This window comes from Suricata suricatta, chromosome 11, assembly GCF_006229205.1.
Source record: "Suricata suricatta isolate VVHF042 chromosome 11, meerkat_22Aug2017_6uvM2_HiC, whole genome shotgun sequence".
NCBI lineage: Eukaryota > Metazoa > Chordata > Mammalia > Carnivora > Herpestidae > Suricata > Suricata suricatta.
Window position 1 is genome coordinate 89,043,084 of NC_043710.1, and position 24,021 is coordinate 89,067,104.

The following is a 24,021-nucleotide window of genomic DNA, read 5'->3' on the forward strand; positions in this document are numbered from 1 at the left end:
ACTTAAGTTTTCGGTACATTTTCAGACCTACAGAAACGCTCAGATAATCATACATGAGAAAATGTGTATAAAAAATTCAGGACTCCAGCAGAAAAAAATTCTACTATAAAATGAACCAGAAAACTCTGTATCTTCTCCTGAAATCACTCCTCGCTACCCTACCTCTATCAGACAGCATAACAAATGATTTTACACATTAAAAAAAGAGGGAAATTAGACACTGGTTTTTGTTGTGATGGCTCAAACTTTTTGGTTTGTTTAGGAGGAAGGAAAATTGTAGTTAAATGATAGGCATATATATATAGCACCTGTGTGCTAGCACAGTATTAGCAATACGTACACAGCAGAGATTTGGAGCCACGTGGAGAAGCACTGTAGAACACTTGACATAGGAGACAATTTTTAAAAAGAGAAAGATTGGAGAGTCAAGTAATCAATCTTCTCTAGAGTGAACTTTGATTAAGAGATGGCAAAAGATGGAGCACTATGGCGACGGCATTCCTCTCAATTTCAATGAGAGGGTAGAATAGCATTAGTTAATCAGAAAACTCATACCTCCTCCCAGTTAGGGGGTGAGACTCACTTGCAGGGCGGGTCCTTGATGTGAGAAGAAACTAAAATTGTTATATCCATTCAGAAAGATGTAAGAGCTTTGGAGTGTGCTTTCAGCCATGCCTTATTCTTAGCTTATAATTAAGTCAGCCTGATCGATGTAGAAGGCTCACTTTCCCAATCTCAAACTTTTGAACACTGTCTCCTCAAAACACAAAGAATTCAGAACTGGTCCTGCCCAGCTGGTCTAAACAGTAGGTTTTTTTCCCATTATTTGCCTCCACTCTAGTTTAGACTAGTCTCCACATTGTTCCCCAGATCTCCGTGTTCCTTCTCATCTCAGTGTCTTTGTTCAGACTATTTTCTCCCGCTGGATTCCCTCCCATATCTGTTCCACCTTTTCTATCCCTACTCAGATGCCAGGGCCCAGCCTTATTTCTAGCTATGCCCTGAAGAACCTCATTAACTCCAGCCCAAACAATATTTCCCCCAAATAATACAAGTGAAGAAGTGCTCTGAAAACTACAAAATGCTCTGTAAATATGACATGTTATTATTATCTGGGGGAGCATTCCAGTTTGGCACATGGTATATCTTCTCCAAAAGTGTTTCCTAATTGTTTCATATGCTGTTGGCGGTGACAACGCACAGCCTATTAAGGACAGCAGGAATCACATGGTATGTTTTGTATCCTCGGAGTCCCTACCAGTGCTTAGCTACAGTTAACAATTCCAGTGAAATCAATTATTTATTTATTTTTTTAATTTTAATTTTTTATTTTATTTTTTTTACTTTATAAAGTTTCATATTTTTTTAACATATGCAATTATTTTCCATCATTTACAATACAGTAGTTACAATGACACTCCAAACAGAAAAGTGAAATCAATTATTTAAATAATGGGTTTCTTAACCTCAAAGCTTCTCATTGGGCCAAGGGGTTAAGTTGTTAAACACAAAAAAGTAGTTGGTTAAGACATATGACTGCAAAGGAAACCCTGAAAGTAGAGTAAATTTGAGACTTACATTCAGTGGATTTCAACCATCTTCTTCCGTTTTACTCATAAAGCTATGACTCGGGAGCTAAAGTCCCTAAATCAGAGATTCAATGTTCCAAGACTGAATGGTTTGCTCTACGATGTTTCAGAATTTTGTCTCAGGTCAAAGGTTCAAATACTGCAGTTCTCAACTTTGGAATTGTTTTGATCGGTGTCTGTTTTCACTTCCTGATTTAGCAGTGGAGCATGCATCCTCTGTCCTATTTCCTTCGGTTGGCCTGATTTATGGATGTTTTGGTCTAACAGCCATACATAGCTTTGGAACAAAATCAAGGCAAGTTTCAGTTAGGTAGGTGCAGTTCCGGTTGCCTGGAGGCGTGGCTACAGATTTACTTGACGACCCCTGGCCTTGCTCCCTCAGTCGGCCCCATGAGAAAAATGACCCTTGCCATAGTCTACCTCCTAAGGCTAATGGAATAATCCTATATAAAATAAGGAGAGGTAAAGACAAATAAGAACATAATGCTGTCACAACTTGTGCTTCGACCTCTGTTCCCTCCGCGGGGTGGAGGTGGGGTTTAAGAACCCCTAATGACTGGGCCTGACCCCACCTCTCCAAGGCCTAATCTGACTTGCCCCCAAAGTCCCGCGGCCCACCCGAACCACTGTGTCGGGGACTGAGACGTCCGTCAGAATCCGAAACAGACATTAACGTATAGATTGCTGTACAAATCCCCGGACTTCGCGATGAGGAAAAGGGGATGCCTTCCTCCGCTTCACAACCGGGCTGTACAGTCTCCATAGTAACAGCGAGGCCCGGTGAAGCAGTTCTCTCCCGCCTAATAACCCGCCCCCAGACTAGACTGACCAATGGTCCTGTGGGTTACCGAAGTGATAGTGTGATTGACAACGGGGTGGGATTGGGGGACGGAGCCGGGACTGCCTCGATCCAATCGAACTTGAGGCAGATCTCGACCAAAAGCACCGACCAATAGGAGGGGGTAAAGAAGAGCGACGTGCCCACCCACCAGGCTCGGCGTTGCCTGGAGGCCCTGCGTACGTAAGCAAATAAGAAGGAAGCTAGGCGTTGAAAGAGCGACGCTGATTAGCGAATTTTGAGTAGCCTGGATGGAAACCTACTTGTGATTCGTCGTAGGTAAATCAAAGCCCCTGTGGGCTGGAACTGGTCGGACTGAGAGGTGTGAGTAGGGGACCTGGGAGAAGGAGAGCCAGGTGAGGGGGAGGTGAGGAAAGTGGGGGCGGCTGAAAAGGGAGAATGGCGAAGACTGGGACCGAGGAGAATGGAAGGAAGCGTGGGTGGATGGCTGTGCGTGGACTCTCAGATCACCTTTACCCTTAGCGCAGATACGGACCTAAGGCCTGGTGGCTAATAAATACTCAACTGGGAAATTAATTAGGAAAGGGAACGGTTTAACTTTTGTGCTCCTAAGAAAGTAAAATGTCAGAGCCTGATTCCAGTACCTTATGATGGAGACCTTCATCTTTCCAGCTACTGGGAGCTAGCCGGGCTAACATTCTTCACAGGAGACCTGGGGGCGGTTTTCCTGCGCCAGTTTGAACCAGCTACAGGGCTGGGGAGAGGTGCTAGAGCCCTGCTTCCTGGGGTATTGACGCCCCAGCACTAGGTCGCTGCTGTCTGGAGAGCCCATGGTGATGGAGCTTCTGGTCGGTGTGGCACCTTCAATCCAAACACTGCCCAGGAAAAGGGGTGGAAGGACTGGATATGGATCCGTTGATCCCCTTTTTCTCTCAGGGCGTTAAGAGATGATGCCATATGGATGGCATTTAGGTAACTCCACGATTGATGTTTCTCGGACTTGTATTCTACTTAATTACAAAGGTGGGAGCCTTATCCTAATATGTTAAAATTAAAGCCGTAGTGAAATGCTTAAGGTAGAAAAATAAACGATACCCCCCCCCCCCCGCCCATTATACGTTGGAAGGCTATAAAGGAGAGGGAAAAGGAATCCTCAAAGAAAGGCCATTAACTCCTGTAATCCCTGTTTTCTGCCTTCAAGGGCTTGAGCCAGTGACAATCCAGGAATGGGTGAGCTAGCTGCCTCCCACCAGCAGCAGCACTAGGGCCAAGTTACTGTCCATGGAATTCCCATTTGTACTGAACCTTAAGTCATCTTGTAAAGGCCATTAGTATTCTCACACATAATGGATACCGCTGGGGAACTGTATTTTTCATCTATAAGGCTGTATATGCAGCGGTCAGGGACCTTAACATATACCTCTCATTCGGTTTTCTGAGAGCTGCAGGAAAGGGTACGAAGAACCAACGGTGAGTGAATGAGGACTGCACTGTATGTACCTCTAAACGTTTTGGACAATCTCTTTCCAAAGAAAGACCTCACAGCGGGAGCACAGAGGGGGATAATTGCCCTCATAGTTGTTCTGGTTGTCAGCTACTAAACATGTATTCAAACTGGGACATTATTTTATTCAGAGTCTAGTCTACCTGCTTTAAATGCCATAGACTTAGGTAAATGGACTTACTTTGGAAACCAGGTTGGCTAACCATCATTTCTCAAGGTTTGTAAAAGTCCTGGACATTAATCAAAAATACCACTCTTTTAATCATTTTACATATTTATTACACATATTTTATTACAGGTATTTCCCCCACACTGAATTAACAAGATAAAATGACTAGACGTTCACTCCTTTCCAACAACAGCACTCTATATGCTATAACCAGCCTTTACTTTCCAAGCGTTAGTAAAAAAAAATGTATAGATTGGTTATAAAGTGATGAACCTCATTCTTTTTTTTTTAATCTTTATTTATTTTTGAGAGAGAGAGAACAGAGGGAGAGGGAGACACAGAATCCAAAGCAGGCTTCAGGCTCCGAGTCATTAGCACAGAGCCTGATGTAGGGCTCAAACCTACAAACTGCAAGATCATGACCTGAGCCGAAGTCAGACATTTAACTGACCGGAGGTACCCAGATGCACTGTGATGAACCTCATTTCTATGAGAACTTGATGATATTTATCTCATTACTTTAATGCCGTGTCCTATATGGACCACGATGTCCCATGAACCTTTAAGCTTCCGTGGGGGACTGAAGTGCAATGTTTCTAATAGAACCAGCTCTGGCTACCACTTGCCCCGTACTCTAGGCGTTAGCGTTGGTCTGCGTTTTACAGATTATTTGTGCAATACCCAGCACAGCAGCAATTAAACTTAACTAGTTATCTTGTTAGGGTGGTACAAGTCAGCTCAGTCAACCAAGCAGGAAACCTGTGTCATCTCTCACACTTTTCACTCCACCCCTTTCCATTTTCACAGGTAAGGCAGGAGGCCAGACCCTCGTCATCCCTTACCCATCCATCCCCTTCGGTCACTAATCTCTGGTCTCTGATTTTGCTTCATATGTACCGAGCCACCAGCTACCTCTTTAAAAATTAAGAATATCACACTGGGTATAATGCCCTCTTAACTGTATTAACAAACATTAACCTTTGGGCACCTCAGTTTAGGTTTTTTCTTAAAACATCCCAAATTTAATTCTCAGATCCCTTTTGTTCTCTTGTCTGGCCCCATTTGCCTGCCTTCCTTCCTCCCTTCCCAGAGGCAAACATTCTTTTGAAATTGTTGTACATCATTCATGCCCATATATTTGGTATATCTGTACATTATAAATGATATATGTTACTTTTTTTAATTTTAAAAATACAAGTAGTATCATACTGTGAGCTTCATTTTGTCATTTGCTTTTATCACTCAACATTTAAAAAAATTTTTTTAAATGCCTATTTATTTTTGAGAGGGAGAGTGAGAGAGATTGTGAGTGGGGAAGGGGCAGAGAGAGAGGGAGACAGAGAATACCAGGCAGGCTCCGCACCATCAGCACAGACCCCAACACGGGGCTCGAACCCACAAGCCACAAGATCATGACCTGAGCGGACATTAGTCAGACACTCAACATTGGCACCTTGGCTCCCCTCAACATTGTTTTTGAGATACATTCATATCAATACAGATAGCCGAGTTCATTTATTTTAAGTGTTTCTTATGAATATATAATATCCTATCCATTCCCTTATTGGTGGACACTTAGGTTTTTTTTTATTTTTGCTATTATGAAAAAATCTTCAATAAACATCCATGTACATGTCTCTTAATGCAGAAGTTTTTTCCAGAACAGTGGTTCTCCAAGGGGATAGTACTGCCCTGTTGGTCATCTTGGAATCTGAGAGAGTGTACTTGGTTATTATTGTGATTTGGGAGGCATTCCTGGGGTTAACAGAGCAGGGCTGGGATGCTAGATGCTCTGCAGTGAAGAACTCTCCTACGTCCTGCATAATTTTTGAGTGGCCCACAGGGTAGCCGTGTATCATCAGAGCCTAGAGCCTAACTCCATTTTTCATATAAACATAATATATTTTTTTTCTGGCACAGCTTGATATAGTAAAATTTCCAGGAATGCAACCCAAATGTAAATCAAGGGAGAATTATACTTACTTGTGTTTTGGAACTTTAACAAGAGTTGTTCACCACTTGAGAAAATCACATAACCGAAGGCAGCCCAGCTCGTGGTATTTGAGTTGCCGTACAACACACCTGCATGAGCCTGCGTGTGCAGCTTTTGCGTCGTGGTTCTAAGTTTAGATGGAAGCATCTGACTGCCGTACTTCATTATGTATTCTAGGGTAGTCCGCCTGAACATTTGTATATTTAAACATATGCTGTTTTATTATGAATTGCTTTCCATTTAAAATTGGCTGGGATGGGATGTAAAGTAGAGGTCGACTATTCCTCTTTTCTGATTGGATAATCATTTGTCCCAGCACCATCTCTAAAATCCTTTACCTGCTGAATCCAAGCCAACTCTGTCCTGGACAAAGTTCTCCTAAATGCACGCATCTGTTTCTAGGTTCTCGATTTTATTCCGCTGATCCATGTGTCTCTATGCCATATCACACTGTTTTAATTACCTTGGTTTTATAATGTGTCTCGCAGCAGTTGGTAACAAGAAAGGCAAGTCTCCATCCTAGTTCTCAAAATTGTTTCGCTATTCTTGGGCTTTTGCTCTTCCATATGAATTGAGGATCCGTTCTCAAGTTCCATGAGTTCCACAAAAATGTATTTTGAGCTTTTGGTTAGAACTGCGCTGAACTGATACTGAGATCTTTTAATAGTGAGCCATCCCATCTAGGAATGTGGGTTATTTCTCTATTCAGGCCTGTTTCATTACTCTCTTCGGGCCTTTAGAAATATATACCTTTTAATAAAGTTGAACAATTTTTGCTGTAAAAACCATACACACCGTTTTTTGGACTTATTCCTACTTAGACACACACACACATCTTTCTATTATGAGAGTTTCAAATACGTTCAAAAGTATAGAAAATATTAGAGCAAACACACACATACTCATGATCCAGCTTCAACAATTACCCCACGACCAGTCTTGTTTCATGTTATCTGCCCTCACCTCCTTTCTCTGGATAATTATGAAGTTCCCAGACACAATTTTCTGTTAATCTGTTATGTGTATGTATGTATCATATACATGATACATATACACATCACAGTCTTCAGCCATGTGACCACAGTATCATCCCATTTTACAAAATAAATAAATATTCCCTAATGCCATCGACTATCCAGGTACTGGTCAGATTTCCCAAGTTGTAACATTTGGTTTGTTTGAATCAGGATTCCAACTACTTCATGTCTTTGTCGACACTTGGTGATGTTGCCTTTTCCAGAACAAAAAGATAACCAATGATTTAACTTTGAACTCTCCATTCTCATCTTCCACGTAACTGTTGACAAATATTTTAGCTCTACCTTGTTTTTATTTTATTTTTAATTATTGAAGTATAATTGACCTACAATGGTATGTTAGTTTCAGGTGTACATCAAAATGAATCTCTGTGATTTATTTATTTTATGCTGGAAGTTTGTAGCTCCCCAGCCATTCTGGTGGCTATCTAGAGGGATTGCAATCTGGTTTTCATTTGCAATTTTCTAATGACGAATATAGTTGAGCACCTTTTCACACATTTATTGGCCGTTCATATATCCACCTTAAGTTTCTGAGATATACTAAAATCTCCACTAACTTTGTGGGTCTGTCCATTTATTGCAGTGATTTTTGGCTTCATATATTTTGAGGCTTTGTTTTAGGTTCATATTTGTCCTGAGTTGTATCTATTAGTTATTCTCTTTGTGAATATTGCTATTAATACCTTTCAAAACTTTCCATTCTATTTTGTTTGATACTCATACTGTTTCAGTAGACTTCTTTACTTGTGGCAAAATAAACACACATAAAATTTACCACCTTACCATTTTTAAGTGTTCAATTAAGTAGTCCTACGTATACTCACATTGTTGTGTAACAGGTCTCTAGAACTTTTTCATCTTACAGAATTGAAATTCTGTATCCATGGAACAACATCACCCCATTTCCCCTGTGCCCCTTGTTTTTATTTTGTTCATATTTGCTTTTTCAATCTCTTTATTAGCAGCCTTTGCTTTCATGCAAAGAGCTGATTTACAAAAAACCCAAGAACACGTGGGTGGCTCACTTGGTTAAAAGTCTGACTCTTGATTTCAGCTCAGTTCATGATCTCATGGTTCATGGGTCTTAATCCCTTCATCTATTTCACCCACCCTCCACCTACCTCCCCTAAGGCAACCACCAGTTTGTTCTCTGTATTTAAGAGTCTGGTTTTGTTTGTTTGTTCACTTGTTTTGTTTGTTAAATTCCACATATGGTGAAATCATATGTTATTTGTCTTTCTCTACCTTATTTCACTTAGCACAATACTCTCTAGCTTCGTCCATGTTGTTGCAAATGGCAAGATTTCATTCTTTTTTTACAGCTGAGTAATCTTCCAGTGTGTGTGTGTGTGTGTGTGTGTGTGTGTGTGTGTGTGTGTGATCTTATTTATCCATTCATTTATTGATGGACACTTAGGTTGCTTCTGTATTTTGGCTACTGTAAATAAATGCTGCAATAAACACAGGGGTGCATATATCACTTCAAATTAGTGTTTCCATTTTCTTTGGGTAAATACCCAGTGGTGGAATTACTGAATCATATGGTCTTTCTGTCTTCCTTCCTTCTTCTTTCCTTCTTTCCTTTCTTCCTCTCTCTCTCTCTCTCTCTCTCTCTCTCTCTCTCTCTCTCTCTCTTTCTTTCTTAAGTTTATTTTGAGAGATGGGGCAAGAGAGAACATGAGAGCATGAACTGGGGAGGGGTCAAATAGATGGGGGAGAGAATTCTAAGCAGGCTCCACAGTGTCAGCCAGAGCCCAAGGTTGGGGCTCAATCTCACGAGCCATGAGATCATGACTGAGCTGAGATCAAGTGTTAGACGCTTAACTGATTGAGCCACCCAGGTGCCCCAGATCATATGATATATCTTTTTGTGATTTTTTGAGGAGCCTCTCTACTTAGTATTTGTGCCAATTTACATTTCACCAGTAACATATGAGGTTTCTTTTGCTCCACATCCTCACCAACACTTATTTCTTGTCTTTTTTTTAATATTTTTTAAGCATTTATTTATTTTTGAGGGACAGAGAGAGAGAGAGAGAGAGAGAGATCATGAGCAGGGGAGGGGCAGAGAGAGAGGGACACACAGAATCGGAAGCAGGCTCCAGGCTCTGAGCTGCCAGCACAGAGCCTGATGCGGGGCTTGAACCCACGGACTGTGAGATCATGACCTGAGCCAAAGTCGGACACTCAACCAACTAAGCCACCCAGGCGCCCCATTTCTTGTCTTTCTTATACTAGCCATTCTGACTAGTGTGATGTAGTATCTCATTGTGGCTTTGATTTGCATTTCCCTGATGATGAGTGATGTTGAGAATCTATTCATGTGTCTGTTGGCCATCTGTAGGTCTTTTTTGGAAAAATGTTTCTTCAGATCCTCTACACATTTTTTTTCTTTTTAAAAAATGTTTTTATTTACTTATTTTGAGAGAGAGAACAAGCATGAGATGGGAAGGGCAGAGAGATTGGGAGAGGGAGAGAGAGGGAGGGAGAGAATCCCAAGCAGGCTTATCAGTGCAGAGGCCAATGTGGGGCTCAGTCTCCTGAATGGTGAGACTGTGACCTGAGCAGAAATCAAGAGTCAGAGGCTTAACTGGGTTTTTTGGTGTTGAGTTATAGTTCTTTACATGTTTTGGGTATTAACCCCTTATGGGATATATCATTTGCAAATATCTACTCCCATTCACTAGATTGCCTTTTTGTTTTATTGATAGTTTCCTTTGTTGTACAAAAGCTTTTTACTTTGGTATAGTCCCAATATTTTATTTTTGCTTTTGGTTCCCTTGCCTGAGGAGACCTATCCCTAAAATTTTGCTGTGTTCTTCCTTGGTTTTAACCCCTGAAAAGTGTTCCCTTATCATTACAGAAATCTTTACTATCAGTATTTCCCAGTATCCTTCTCACCATTACTCCTTACACCTCATGCCTTCTTTCTTGGTTCATTTTCATTCTTGCTCAAGTACACCTATGACAGGTGAACTCCATTTCAGTCTTTGGATGTCTGAAAACACCTGTATTTTATAGTCATCCTAGCAGGAGCCGTGCATGCCAACCTGGGCAGCACCCCTGCAGACAGGTTTCAGTGGTCTCTGCCGGGCTCCTATGGGTTTTTCACTTTTGGACCTGTTTAATGTTGATCTTACTACTTGAGATCGCCATGGCACTTTGGCAGTACGATTTGAACCACATGCAGGTGTGGGATTAGGAGTCAGATCCCCCTGGGGTTATTCCTTTTTTTCATCTGTGGCCTGACGTACTTGGCCAGCTTTCTTCCAACCTAAGTCAGCAGCAGAGGTTACAGTCCCTGATTCAAGGACAGGTGAGCCCTGTCAGGGCTTGTCTTTAGGCCTTGATCTTTTTTTTACTTTAAAATTTTTTTTTTATTTAAGTTCTAGTTAATTAATGGAGCACCTGGGTGGCTCAGTCAGCTAAGCGTCCCACTCTTGATTTCGGCTCAGGTCATGATCTCAAGGTTCATGAGTTTGAGCCCCACATTGGGCTCTGTATTGACAATGCAGAGCATACCTGGGATTGATTCTCTGTCTTCCCCTCTCTGTGCCCCGCCCTGCTCATGCAAGCTGTCTCTCTCCCTAAAAATAAATATTAAAAAAATAAATTCTAGTTAATTAACATACAGTGCATTATCGGTTTCAGGAGTAGAATTCAGAGTCATCACTTACAGACGACAGCCAGTATTCATCATAACAAGTACTGTTCTTAATCACCCATCTGGCCCATCACCCCCCACCTCCCACCATGAACCCTCAGCTTGTTGTCTGTCATCAAGAGTCTCTTCCATTTGCAATGATGTGGATGGTACTAGAGGCTATTATGCTAAGCGAAATTAGTCAGAGAAAGGCAAATGTCATATGACTTCACTCATATGAAGAATTTAAGATAGAAAACAGATGAACATAGTGAAGGGAAGCAAAAATAATATAAAAACAGGGACAAAACGTAAGAGACCCTTAAATATAGAGAACAAACAGTGTTCCTGGAGGGGTTGTGGGAGGGGACATGGGTTAAATGGGTAAGAAGCATTAAGGAATGTACTCCTGAAATCATTGTTGCACTATATGCTAACTAACTTGGATGTAAATTAAAAAATAAATAATTAAATAAAAATAAAAAAATAAGAGTCTCTTATGATTTGTTTCCCTTTCTCTTTTTTCTTTTCTCCCCCTCCCAAATGTTTATCTGTTTTGTTTCTTAAATTCTACGTATGAGTGAAATAATATGGTATTTGTCTTTCTCTGACTGACATTATTTCACTTAGCATAATACACTGTAGCTCCATCCATGTTGTTGCAAATGGCAAGATTTCATTTTTGATGGCTGAGTAATATTCCATTATATACATATATGTGTGTGTATACACACACACACACACACACACACACACACATTAGACATACATACACACCACATCTTCTTTATTCTTTCATCACTCAGTGGACACTGGGCCTTTCCATAGTTTGCCTGTTGTTGACAATGCCATTGATGCCTTGTTCTCAGTTTCAGTTCTCTGTATCATGGGTCTGAGACCTCATCTGTCCGGGAGAAGACGACTCCAAAGGTCTGCAGCTGGTTTGGGTACCCAGTAGACCTTTGGGCTCAGCTCCTGCTTAATACTTAGGCTTTGAATTATATTTTCATTTATAGCACTTAAGCATTTTCCTTTATTGCTTCTAAGTTCCACTGTGTATTGTATTCTTTTTGCTCTATTTTAGTAAGCATTTCTATGTGTTCACTGTTGTGTGAGGTACTTGCCTTGTTAGGTCTGTCCAGCATATTGGCCAGAGGTTATAGTCATTATTCTAAAGCTAAATATGATCCTATCATCCCCTCACTTGATTTCTGTGGACTTGTTAGCACTGCTTCATTTATTCACCCAACAAATAGTTCCTGCTCATAATATCTGTGGTAAGAGCTGGGGATACTGTGGTGAGCAGGATATAAAGTCTCCGCCCTCATGGAGTTCACCGTACTGGCTAGAGGCATAGAAAGTCAACCTGTAAACAATACGTAAAAATGAAAACTACAGTTAGTGAAACGTACCCTGAAGGAGATAAGAAGTGATGGAGAGCAGTTGTTCAGGGGATTACTTTAGCAAGAGCTGACAGGGGAGACCTCTCTGAGGAAGTTACATTTAAAGCTGATATTAGGAGGATGAGGAGAGGCCAGCCATACAAATTCTGGAGGGCTCATTGGGGGCCAGGAGCTAATTCCAGGCAGCAGAAACAGCAGGTGGCAGCAGATGAGGCCGGGCTCCCACTTGCCTCTCTAACCTACCATGTCAAAGCATTGTGTCACAGTGTGGGGATCACAAGGGTAAATAAGGAATATCTTGTGACAGAAGCTGCGGGTCCCCTGGAGAACACTGTCATGTGAACAACCCTCCACACCACATTGTGAAAAGGAGACAAAGTAAAGTGGGGAACTGAGACAGTGAGAAGGGCTTTGCCAAAGAAGTGACTTCCCACAGATCCATTTGGGGAAGAATCAGTGCAGCAAGATGATGGATCCTGAAGGGGAAAGTCGGGGGAGGTACTACAAAATCAGTGGAGTGGGTCAAATGGTGGCCGCTGAAAAGATTGTGCCCACCTCCCAATCTCTGGAAACTGTGAATGTGACCTTGTGTGGAAGAAGGGTCTTCATAATTGAGGATCTTGAGATGAGATCAACCCAGAATCTTTGGGTGGATCCTAAGTCCGCCTCAAGTGTCCTCATAAGAGACAGAAGAGGAGGAGACAGAGACACACAGGAGAAGGACACGGGAAGACAGAAGCAGAGATTGGAGCCATGCAGCCATAAGCCAGGCAATGCCTGGACCTCCAGGAGCTACAAAAGCGAGGAAGCATTCTCCCTTAGGGCCTTTGGAGGAAGCTGGGCCTGGCTCACACCTTGATTTCAGACTTCTGGCCTCCAGAACTGTGAGAGAACAATGTTCTCTTGTAAGCCACCTGTTTGTTAATACATATCCCTTCGCCTGACACCTCAGTTACCTCTTCTGTAACATGGCTATAATAATACCTACCTCAGAAGGCTGTGTCCATGACTAAATGAAAGATGTTTGTAAGGTACTTAGCATACCATGACTGCTCAAAAATAGTGACGACTCCTTTCTTCTTCATTGTTGCTGTCTTTGAGGACTTAGGAATTTGCTTCCTTTGATGAATAAAAACTCAACAGTACAACGGGACATTTCTGTCTTGTGACTGTCTTGGGGAGTCAAAGCTCAGACCACAGACTTGTCCTGAGAACTTCAACTTCCACATCGCTTCTCGGCCTTTTGGCTAAGATCAAGCGTAGAACTTCAACTTCCACATTGGCTCCGTAGTGCTTGACGTGGGTCCTGGTGTCTTCACAGCCCTCCGCTAGCATTTTATATCAAGAGCGAGTTCAGCTTGATGCTGTGGATTGGGGAAGCCAAACTAGAACTCAGATACCAAGTTGGAAATGACCCGCATGAAGCAGAAATCAACCTGTCTGTCCTCACTGAAAAGAAAGGTTTGGGGATTTTAAGTTTCTAATTCCTATTAAGGAATTGGACATTCCCAAAGACCTGTACTGATGAATTCTATCACACCAATAATCAGAAGTTCATCATAATGAGTTTGGACTTTCTGTATTTGTATTTGTATTTGTATTTGTATTTGTATTTGTATTTGTATTTGTCTGAACACCATTATAAAAGCAGGGAATGTGTGGAAGACAAGTGGGACCTGCACACAGAGGGCAGACACTTCACAGTGCTAGGAAGGCCCCAGGGCGGAGCTGGGGTGTGGTGCTCATGCTTCCTTTCTCCCACAGATGGCAGGCACGGTGCTTGGAGTGGGGGCCGGCGTGTTCATCTTAGCCCTGCTCTGGGTGTTAGTGCTGCTGCTATGTGTGCTGCTGTCCAGAGCCTCTGGTGTAGCGAGGTAAGGCTTTCTCTCCAACTGGGAGTCCAAGGTAAAAGCAATTAGAAGCAAAATCGCTGGTGTTCATTAAACATTTAGAATCCAGAAGATCATTTTTGCAATTAATGGCAGTTTGAATGAATTGTATTTTAACCTGTTATCATAAGTGCTAACTGTATTATTTATGCTCTGAAGCAGAAGTGAGAGAGGGGAAGGGGTATTTTCTAGTTTTCACCGTAGAGGGGATGGGGGGATATGAGAGATGAAAAAGAAACTTGCTTTTGCTGCCTGTTGTATTTCTTGGGGTGTGTGTGTGTGTGTGTGTGTGTGTGTGTGTGTTTCTTAATTGTTCAGACTTAGGGCACATTCCAGTCCAGTCCTTGAGGCTGTAACCTGGGCCTAGGGACACTGCAGGAACGCCAAGGGCTTGGGCTGGCTTTCTCTCGGGCACTGGCTTCAAAACACTGACTCTAACAACGCTATAGAGCTGTGCTCTGGCCAGACAGTTTTTTGGAATGAAGCAGTGAGCCATGTGATTTACCAAAGTATTCCAGTCTGAAAACAAACAGGTTGAGAGGAGGGAAGGGCTGCTTTGATTTTTCATGATTATGACTTTTTTTGCAGAGGCAAAAATGAAAACTCCCAATTCCCATTCTCAGGTATTGGGAATTACCAGGAATAAACAGGAATTCATCCAGCTGGGGACCTGTCTAGAAAGAAGGGCTTTGGGATGATGGGGAGACCATTTCTAAATTCACCGGACAGTGTGGACAGCAGGTCTCGGGGCCTCGTTAATAGACTAAACCTTAGAATATTGGCTCCAAGGAAGAGCCTGTCCAGACCTCACTGATTAGAGAGGAATCTGTAAAGCGTGCCCGTGACATTCTGTCTTTTGACCCCAGGTTCTCTGTCGTTTTTGTATTCCTCGGCGCTCTGATCATCACATCGGTTCTGCTGCTCTTCCCTCGAGCCAGTGAAGTCCCAGCCCCAGAGGTCGAAATGAAGGTAAAGCTATTGGTTTTATTTTGCCCTCCTGAGTTATAACTCTTGCTTCTCTCGGTCTAGACCTCCATCCTGCCCTGAGGTGTTCCCCGACTTCAGGTCGGCGGAACTGTGTTAGAAGTGTAAAGTTAAAACAAGGTGGGGAAAGCTGAGAGGGAGTTTTAAATTCCCCTGTCCCTCCACCCAGACCAAGAATCTCACTCTGATTCCCAGATGCGACACAACTGGGCAGTTATTTGCCTGATTCGAGTGCATCCCCACTGTGCATTGAGTTGAACAAGCAGCGTGTCCAAAAGCCATCTGATTCTATGGGGCTGGAGACGGGGCAGTGAGTTAGGAACAGGAATAGGGCCTGGCCCTGAATTGAAAGCATCCCCATCCTGGTTGTCTGGGCTCAGAAACTCGGATCCTGGCCAAAGCGTAGCAGTGCCCTCAGGGTTACCCTCCAGGTGTTTGATTTTCTCCGCTTGGGGTGGGGAGGGTACTTTCCGTAAAGATCAGTGGGGGAAAGAGAATTTCTTTGGAAAGCAGTAATTGTAGAGACAGTGAATTCAGTGCTGACAGTTTGGGAGATCGGCTGACCCTCGTTCCTGGAACGCCAACTGCCAGCACCCACCTCTGGGGTGGGGGGGTTGTTGTTAACCTCTCTCTCACAGCCCTTCTCTGGAGACCCCACCTGTTCTAGTCCATTTGGACTGGGGCTCTGACTTTACCCTAAGATCTTGGTAATGGCATTGACTTCTTATCTTCCATTTTCATTTTTAAAGTGGTGGTGATGATAATAGCTAATATTGTTTAAGGGATTACTGTGTGAGGTTGTTTGCTAAACACGTTGTCTGCATGATCTCACTTAAACATTAAGACAACCCTAAATAGTATGAAGTAGGTGCTATTATTATCCCCATTTTATAGGTAAGGACACTGAGGCTATAAGAGGTTAAAGTAACTTGCTCAAAGTCATACATATATGGGAAGAGGCAGAGCAAGGATTCAAGCTGAGGTCTGTCTGCAAAACCTTCATTGTTGGGGACTCAACAGAATATTGGGGGCCATCCCAGAGAGTTCCTGGGTGAGTATTTGACACTAGACAACAATACACAAAAATATACAACTTCTGGGGCGCCTGGGTGGCTCAGTCGGTTAAGCTTTGGCTCAGGTCATGATCTCACGGTTCGTGGGTTTGAGCCCCGCCTCAGGCTCTGTGCTGACAGCTAGTTCAGAGCCTGGAGCCTGCTTCAGATTCTGTGTCTCCCTCTCTCTCTGACCCTCCCCTGCTCACACTCTCTCTCTGTCTCTCAAAAATAAAATTTTAAAAAAGCGTAAAAAAATTTTTTTTAATTAAAAAAATATATATACAACTTCTGAACTAAAATTGGCACATGTTTCTAACTCTGAATAGGACTAATCATGGCAAAAGGGAGGAAATTTGCTCCAAAAAGTCCAAGGGACATGATACCACCCAAATTTAAGGAAATATTTCCATACATGTCAGCCGTTTATCAGCACACATGCGGGAATAGACTCCCACCTCCGTTTCCCTGTCTGAAAGGAGAGAATGATGAAGCCAGCTGTATTTCTGGATCGCTGCTAATGTGCATATTCGAAGAAGGGCACAGAGCAAACACTGTTTTGAATGTAATCCCTCTATCCTCTGTCATAGGAGTTTCAGACCCAGGAGAGAAGAATGAGGTTTGAGCAAAATATGTCCGTCAGCATGGCTGGCGGAAGTGGTGTTCTCATTTTCAGGTTTTGAGAACTGGCCCCAGCAGCAGCCTGGCTCAATACTGTATCAATAATACATGACCTGAGCCTTCTGCACCCAAGGCCTGCTAATTGGCTAATTAAAAAGTGAAACATGTCAAACGAGCAAACATGTAGCCCGCGAGAGACTTGTTCGGTACTGGAGCCAAGGTCAAAGTTATGTTAAAGCTATTTTATCAAACTGACCTTTGTTGTAAGTTGGCTGTTGGGGTAATCTCTGGAGCAGCCCTTTTCTTCTTGGCATCTTTGGATCTCAGCAATCAGAGCACTGCTACGACCTGACAGATACTTGTGTATGGCCATTGTATTAGTTCCCTATTGCTGCTGTAACAAATCACTACAACTTGGGCTTCTGACACAGATGTTTTCTCTTACAGTTCTGTAAGCTAGAGGTCCAGTCGCAGCCTCACTGGGCCAAAATCAAGGGGTTGGCAGGGCTGTATTTCTTCCTGGAGGTTCTGGGGAAGAATCGGTTTCTTTGCCCTTCCTAGCTTCGTCTAGTGGCTGCCCTTGGCTAGTGGCCCCCTGGCTCCATCTTTAGAACCAGCAAGATAACATCCCACTGACTCTACTACCATCCTTCCATTTCTTTCTTTGACCTTCCCTTCCGCCTCCCTCCTCCATGTTTAAGGACCCGTGTGATTATACTGGGCCCACCTGGATTGGATAATCCAGATTAATCTTATTTTAAGGTCAGCCAGTTGGCAACCTTAATTCTTTTGCCGTCTAATCTAACAGATTCACCATTTCTGGAGATTAGGATGTAGACATTTTTTGGGTCACTATCCTGTCTGACTCCATTGCTTTTCAAGTATTTTAGAAGCGATTCCCTTTGGGAAGCTGTGAAATCACCCTGTCACTTGATTCATGTTCCTGCTCCATTGGATCAATAAATTCAGTTGTTTTTATCCTGCCCCACCGCTTGGATCTGGGGAGAGCAGAGCCCTGGCAGTGGACAGTAGACAAACGGGCAGAGCCAACTCTTAAATATAGGTTTTGTCAGCAAAGACCAACAGCTTTAGGGCCTCAAGGAGGACTGGTTGTCTGACAGCCAACAGTATGATTGGGGCGCATTTTCTATCCTTTAAGGATTTTAGTGTCTCAGGCAAATGGGCATTTAACCTAGCCCTCGGAGTGCTGGGTGATGAATGCCAAGGTTCAGGACAGTTCTGATGAAAGTTTTCAAGAATCACCTTTCCATTTTGAAAATGAGCCCTCCTGAAACAGCAATGGGTTGATGCATTGGAGGCTTCGCTCTTAGATAAATGGGGGTTTATTATATTGTTGTATTTTTATATATGTTTAAAATTCTCCATAATAAAAAGTTAAACAAAAATGAGACTTTCTAAGACCTAGCAAGCAAGTTTCTCATGAACTCCTTCAAGATAACTGATTTCAGAACAGAAAAGAGCTCATCCAAGGTCTTCAGAGTGTTTATGAAACCTCCTAAATCGAGCCTTTTTTTTTTCCCTGTACTTCATTAATCTTTTCTTTATCTTGTATTTCCAGCTCAGGGAGTTATTTCCCAACGATTTACAGAAGAGACTCAGATCAGGATGTTTCTGGAAGTCACAAATACAAACAGACTCTGGGCCCACTCATCAAAGATTTCATATGAGCACAGCCAGGGTGCTGAAGTGATAGTAATTTCCTTTTTTATGTTTCTTTCTGCAGATTGTGGATTCCTTTTTCATTGGCCGCTATGTCCTGCTGGCTTTCCTCACTGCTGTCTTCCTTGGAGGCCTCTTTTTGGTTCTCATTCATCATATCCTGGAGCCAATATATGCCAAACCACTGCGGTCCTACTGAGCCCTATTCAGGAAAGCCAAGACCCTGCTCTGTCCTTTGCTTTTGATGTCATTAATGAGCAGAAAGGTACTGTTCAGAGCCTTGTTTTGACAGCCTTCATGCCTTAAGATCAGAGGAATATCCATTCATGACTGGGACAAATGCCTTCAACCCTGGCTTCCAGAAATGGGGTTGCAAAATTGGCCCTGCAGAGATGATGCTCACCATCTTCCGAGGGATACTGCTATCTTCTTACCCTTGTTCCTCAGGTCTTCTATCTGTTTTGACAGGGAAATAAAAATAGTGTTCTGCCTCTGGTAGATTTTCAATCAAGACATCAGTAAGTGGATTTTGGGAAAAGGAGCACTTTGGCTTCCACTGTCCAGTAGACAGAAGAATCTCATGAATCTCGTCCTTTTGAAAATACACAGGATTCTTTGTTACAAGGTTGGGATGACTCGGAAGGGAAAAGCACTCCAAGTTCAAAAGCTTATTTTAATACGATGAGTTGGAAGACTTACCCAGATGTTGGCTGTTGACCAGTGTGCACATGGTGTCACAGAATCTGTACAAGCAGCGGGTGCCCCTCCTCTCTGCGATAATAAAGCGATAAAAAACCGAAGGACCGACTTCCACTTCACACTCTTGGCCATGGCTTTCTCAGTCTATATTCTATATTTCAAATTTGCTTGGGGATTAGAAGAAGTGTATGGAAATGGTGGTGGTTTGTCTTGCTTCTGTGGATCTCTGGATTCTTTCAGGATTTGCTAGCCTTGGTGTGCCTTATTTAATTACTATAGGGTCCATTTTGGATGATTATCTTTTCATCTTTGAAATCTAATTTTTTAAAATTTTACAATAATCTATTTGTTATCATCCCATTTTAAAGTGGAAAAAATTAAGGCTTAAGGAGATGAACTGAGTTTCCCAGGCATCACATAGCATCCAGGGTTCATGCCTAGGTGTGGCAGACTCCAGGGCCCATCTCGGAATGAAAAGAAAACACACTAAATTTTGTGGGACTTTGAGAGCTGGAGGATTCAGGGCCACGCCTCCTTCACTTTCTCTCCTGGATCCTCTTGTCAGTGTAGAGAAGATCCCATCCTACCACCCAGTGGGGGCTCAGCTCAAAATTAAAAGAGGAGAGAATGGGTGACTTTTGGGAGTCATGGGCTGGTGAGGACCAGGTATATCGTATCTTACTTGGTTTGGAAAACCTTTGCAGATAAGGCTTTGCCATAGAGCCGTTCAAAGGAGATGGTCTCTTCATCTGGCCCAGGGCACACGGGTAAGAGAAGAAAGAAGAAACATCCCACCAAGCAGATTGGAGGGGAGAGAGGAGAATGCAGATGTGCGGAGGGAAATTGGGCAAGCTGGCGGTCAGGCTCTCTCCTCCTCTCTGGACACTTGCACTGAAGCTTCCAGATAACTCTGAGTCTCTGTGCAGAGAGACAGCTCAAGTGGAGCAGGGACTCCTAACAAGCACAGGCTGCCATTTGTCACCTCCTGGGAGACATGCTGACAAATCAAACCTGGGAAAACTTGTAGATTTTGACCCTGAATCCATCCTTTTTATTCCCAAAGGTGTCCAACTTTGAGATCAGTGGATAATAGCTATGAAGTTTTGGGTGACTGCTTACATGGGGAAAGGTGTGTGAAGGTTGGAAACTAAATTCCTTCCCAAATACCACTGCTATCTAATGTGTGTGTTTTGCACAGATATAAATGACAGGAAAATATTATATACTTTGCACAAAGTATTTTAGGTTTGCCTGCCTCCTATGGATCCCAAGTCCATAACTACCAAGTGTGGGGAAATTAATGATAGCTGACTCTCTACCTTCATAGTCAAAGCAGTCATGGCCAATGCTGTGTGTGGGATAAGAAGTAGAAGGCTGAAACATGAATTTCACTGAGATGCTACATGAGCCACCCCTACGGTGTCTAATATGGCACCCCTTGTGCTCACTGCCTTCCTAGAGACGGGGCTTCAAGGTCATCTTTGTGTCCCATTCATCATTCTTTGATCAATGGCCATAGAGCAAGTTGTGCTATACTGTTCCTTACCCAGAGGGGATCCTGCAGCAGAGAGATTTGTGGTGATCCCCACTGTTTACAAGTTGGAGAGGGAGAGCAAATCAAGAGTTCTCCATAAAAAGCAGATTATTTCATAGCCTCTTAAAACTGTATCCTGACAAAAGCTAAATTAGCAGGACACCACACTACCCCGCCATGGAGACACTGGTCTAGTCCGCTAGGTGGTGCTGTGTGATATATTTTAGAAGTCCCTCAAGCCCACAAAACACGCGTCCTAGGTCATTTTTTGACAAATCTCTTAAATTTCTCATTTATAAAAATGAGTTAGTAATCCTAACATTCTTTACTGATACATAGATAGTATCAGCTGTTTGAGCTAAAAATTCATCAAAATTGTACCAGTGTTCAGGTATGGGGGATGCATAGCCGTTCATTCATGCTTCATCCAACATGCGCCACCATTCATTCAGCATTTACTGTGTGACTGTGTGCCTGTTGGGTATAAAGCATCATCCCTGGTGGGATAAATCAGCCCAAGAAGGAGGCTCTGAGCATCCCAGGATAAAAGGATCTAAATTACTTTTAAATGTTTTATTCTAACATAAAGCAATCCGTGTCTTTCTTGTTCTAGAACTTCTCTAAGACATAAACTATTGCATCAGCTCTATCTCATTACTGCTTCAGTTGAAGAATTTTTATTTTACTCTGATTTTTATTCAATGTGTAAAGAAACTTGCTGCAATTATTTTACGGAAAAACAACAGGCAGAGAGATAAGATTTTAAAGGTTTCCATAGTTAGTAGTGGGGCTCAAACTTGACATAGGATTCCTGACATCTCACTCCTCAGATAACTTAAAGATCAGTTTTGGCTTTCAAACAACTCCTTGTTTCTACTTGGTTAATACTTTTTTTTCTTTTAGGTTTTGGTACCCATCTTTTCCCTAGCTCGTATCTAAAAAAGGTAAAACTTTCATTAGAGAATCTCTAATTAGCCTCTATACTACAATAATAAATATTTTGTCATAACTTCTTGGCTTAAACCTTTAAGTATTTGGCTGTTGTTACATAGGAACAAGTTTCCAGATGTGGGATTTGGAAACAGTATAGAAATGAAGTGTTGATTATCCTCACAAGAGCACAAAAAGTCAAGGTTGGATGGGATTTCCTAGTTCATAGGGTTCAATCTTTATTCTCTATTTCCATCCCAATCCTTGGAAATATTCTATTCCTCACAGGCTGAAATCACAATTTTCATTACACTTACCAAACATGTCCTAAGCATTTTTTTAAATGCTTTGTAAATATTTAGTCATCCTCATAAGCCACCCGATGAGGTAGGTACTCTTTAAAAAATTTTTTTTAATGTTTCATTTATTTTTGAGAGAGAGAGAAACAGCTTGAGCAGGGGAGAGTCAGAGAGAGGGGGAGACACAGAATCCGAAGATGGGCTCCAGGCTCTGAGCTGTCAGCACAGAGCCTGACACGGAGTTTGAACCCGTGTCAGGTGAGATCATGACCTGAGCCGAAGCCGGACACTCAACCTACTGAGCCACCCAGGCACCTCTGAGGTAGGTACTCTTAATATACCCATTTCATGGATGGGGAATAGGTACAGAGTGGTGAGGTAATTTGCTTGAGGTCACCTAGCTCAGGGCTAAATAGGAGTTAGGATTTGAAATCAGGTGGTTTGGCTCCAATCTAAGCTTTTCCATACTTTATATTATACTATCTTGCTCCATAAAATAAAAGTAAAGAAAAACAAGGAAACAGGGTCAGACAATGCAAATCTAGTGGAAAGAAATACCAAAAAGTAGCAGCTGAGTCTGGTAGAAAACCCAGAATCTTCCGACTGGGCAGGAGTCCAAGACACGGATATCAAGGGCACTGGGACCTCTCGGACGACTGTGCTCATCCACCCTGTGGTTTGGGCTGGTCTCTGCCCCTTGGACTCTGGCTTCTCAGTGGCTGAGAGAGAGATTCAGTGGAGCAGCCCATAGATGGAGTTCAAGGACATGCACAGCAGTCTTTCTCTCAAGCACTGTCCACTGGAATGTTTGATACTTGGGATGCTTTCCAGAAGCGCCAGTGGAAGAATCAAAGCCACAAACCAAGAATGTATTTGTTTCTCCATCTGTTTCTAACATCATTATTGGCAGTTGCTGTTTACTCAAAGGAAAAAAAAGTTTCCAGGACCCCAGCTCCGAACCCCACCCCAACACACACCCTCTTGTCTCAGCTTCCTGGGACCTAGGAAATGACAGGAGGGATCAAAATCTGGGCCCAACACCATAGACAGAAAAAGAGAGTTTCTTTTTCTGGTATCCATTACATCATCCTTGGGAATCCTAAAGAATGTGCGCTTAGGACAGAACTCGGGGTAGTTACCTGCGGAGCGTTTACACTGTAGCCACCCCCTCCACTTTTTTTCTTTTTTAATCTTTAGGGACTTCATTGGTTTTTCTATCTTCAAACTGAGGTGGTCGCAGTTTTACATTGGGAACACGTAATCACTTCCTACTGCTGTAGTAGCTAATTACCACCAACTTGGCAGTTTAGAAGAATACAGATTTGTTATTGTACAGTTTGGGAGATCAGAAATCTGAAGTAGATCTCACGAAGCTAATATAAAGGTTTTGGAGGCGCTCAGGGAGAATCCCATTTCCTTTCCTTTTCTAGGGTCTAAAGGCTGCCCTCGCTTCCGCACCAGTATACTGTTCTGTCTTCAGAGCCAGCATCTTCTGACAACTGACACTCCAGCCTGCCTCTTTGATTGATATGGAGCGCACCCTGACAATCCAGCATAGTCTCCCCATCCCATGGTCCTTAATCACATCTGCGCTTAACATATTCATGGGTCCTGGGAATTAGGCTGTGAACATCTTTGGGGGAGGGGGTACTGTTCTGCCTACCACAGAATATCAGGCCCCACCCTCCATGGCTAAGGATTGCTTCCTTCCATCCTCCATCCTCTCCCCACCTCACTGCCCCCTCCTCTCCAGGAGCACTTTCCGGTCCCCAGGGTCCCCACCCCACACCCATGAAGTGTTGAGTCTATTTCCCCCCAACTGCAGTCTTGCTGAAAGCCTCAGAATGCCAAGGGCTCCCTTTCTTTTCATTACTTCTTTCCTGCCCCCCCCACCACCACTGCAACCACACACCACCCCAGCCTCCCAATGGCTCTCTAAAGGAGAAATGCAAAGAGTTATTGCTTTTTAATTACAAGTGCTATTGTAACATCTATAAGGAAGAACACTTTAAGCTTAATTGAGACCAAATGTGAAGTTAAATTAAATGAATAACTAATTAACGTAATGCTCCTGCATTAGCCCCAAGTGAGTGCTGAGGCCCACAGAGAAGGCAGGTAGCAGGCTTGCGAGGGGAGGGGGGGGCAGTCTGTGCCCACAGCTGGAGCCAGGCAGAGAACCTGGGACTTGGGAGA

The 24,021-nt window shown here is 42.9% G+C and overlaps 1 protein-coding gene across 6 annotated transcripts; it reads left to right on the plus strand.

The window, feature by feature from the left end:
* Positions 1-2,623: 2,623 nt before the first annotated feature.
* TMEM218 (transmembrane protein 218) lies at positions 2,624-21,608 on the plus strand. 6 transcript variants are annotated; one of them, XR_003900212.1, is made up of 5 exons: positions 13,568-13,601; positions 13,905-14,014; positions 14,896-14,998; positions 18,431-18,631; positions 21,503-21,608. XR_003900212.1 is itself a non-coding variant. In XM_029915043.1 (4 exons), the coding sequence occupies exons 2-4, from the start codon at positions 13,905-13,907 to the stop codon at positions 18,563-18,565; spliced, it is 348 nt and encodes a 115-aa protein (XP_029770903.1). In that variant the 5' UTR covers positions 2,624-2,706; the 3' UTR covers positions 18,566-19,184. The 6 variants fall into 6 exon arrangements, 4 of the variants coding, with proteins under 4 accessions (XP_029770903.1, XP_029770902.1, XP_029770904.1 ...); XR_003900211.1 differs by having other exon boundaries at positions 13,571-13,601; positions 18,431-20,194; XM_029915043.1 differs by lacking the exons at positions 13,568-13,601; positions 21,503-21,608 and adding an exon at positions 2,624-2,706 and having other exon boundaries at positions 18,431-19,184.
* The last annotated feature ends 2,413 nt before the right edge of the window (positions 21,609-24,021 follow it).

Coding starts and splice junctions, on each gene's coding strand:
- TMEM218 (XM_029915043.1), top strand. CDS start 13,905: ATGGCAGGCACGGTGCTTGGAGTGGGGGCCGGCGTGTTCATCTTAGCC. Junction 14,015..14,895: donor AGAGCCTCTGGTGTAGCGAG/GTAAGGCTTTCT, acceptor TTTTGACCCCAG/GTTCTCTGTCGTTTTTGTAT. Junction 14,999..18,430: donor CCCCAGAGGTCGAAATGAAG/GTAAAGCTATTG, acceptor TTCTTTCTGCAG/ATTGTGGATTCCTTTTTCAT.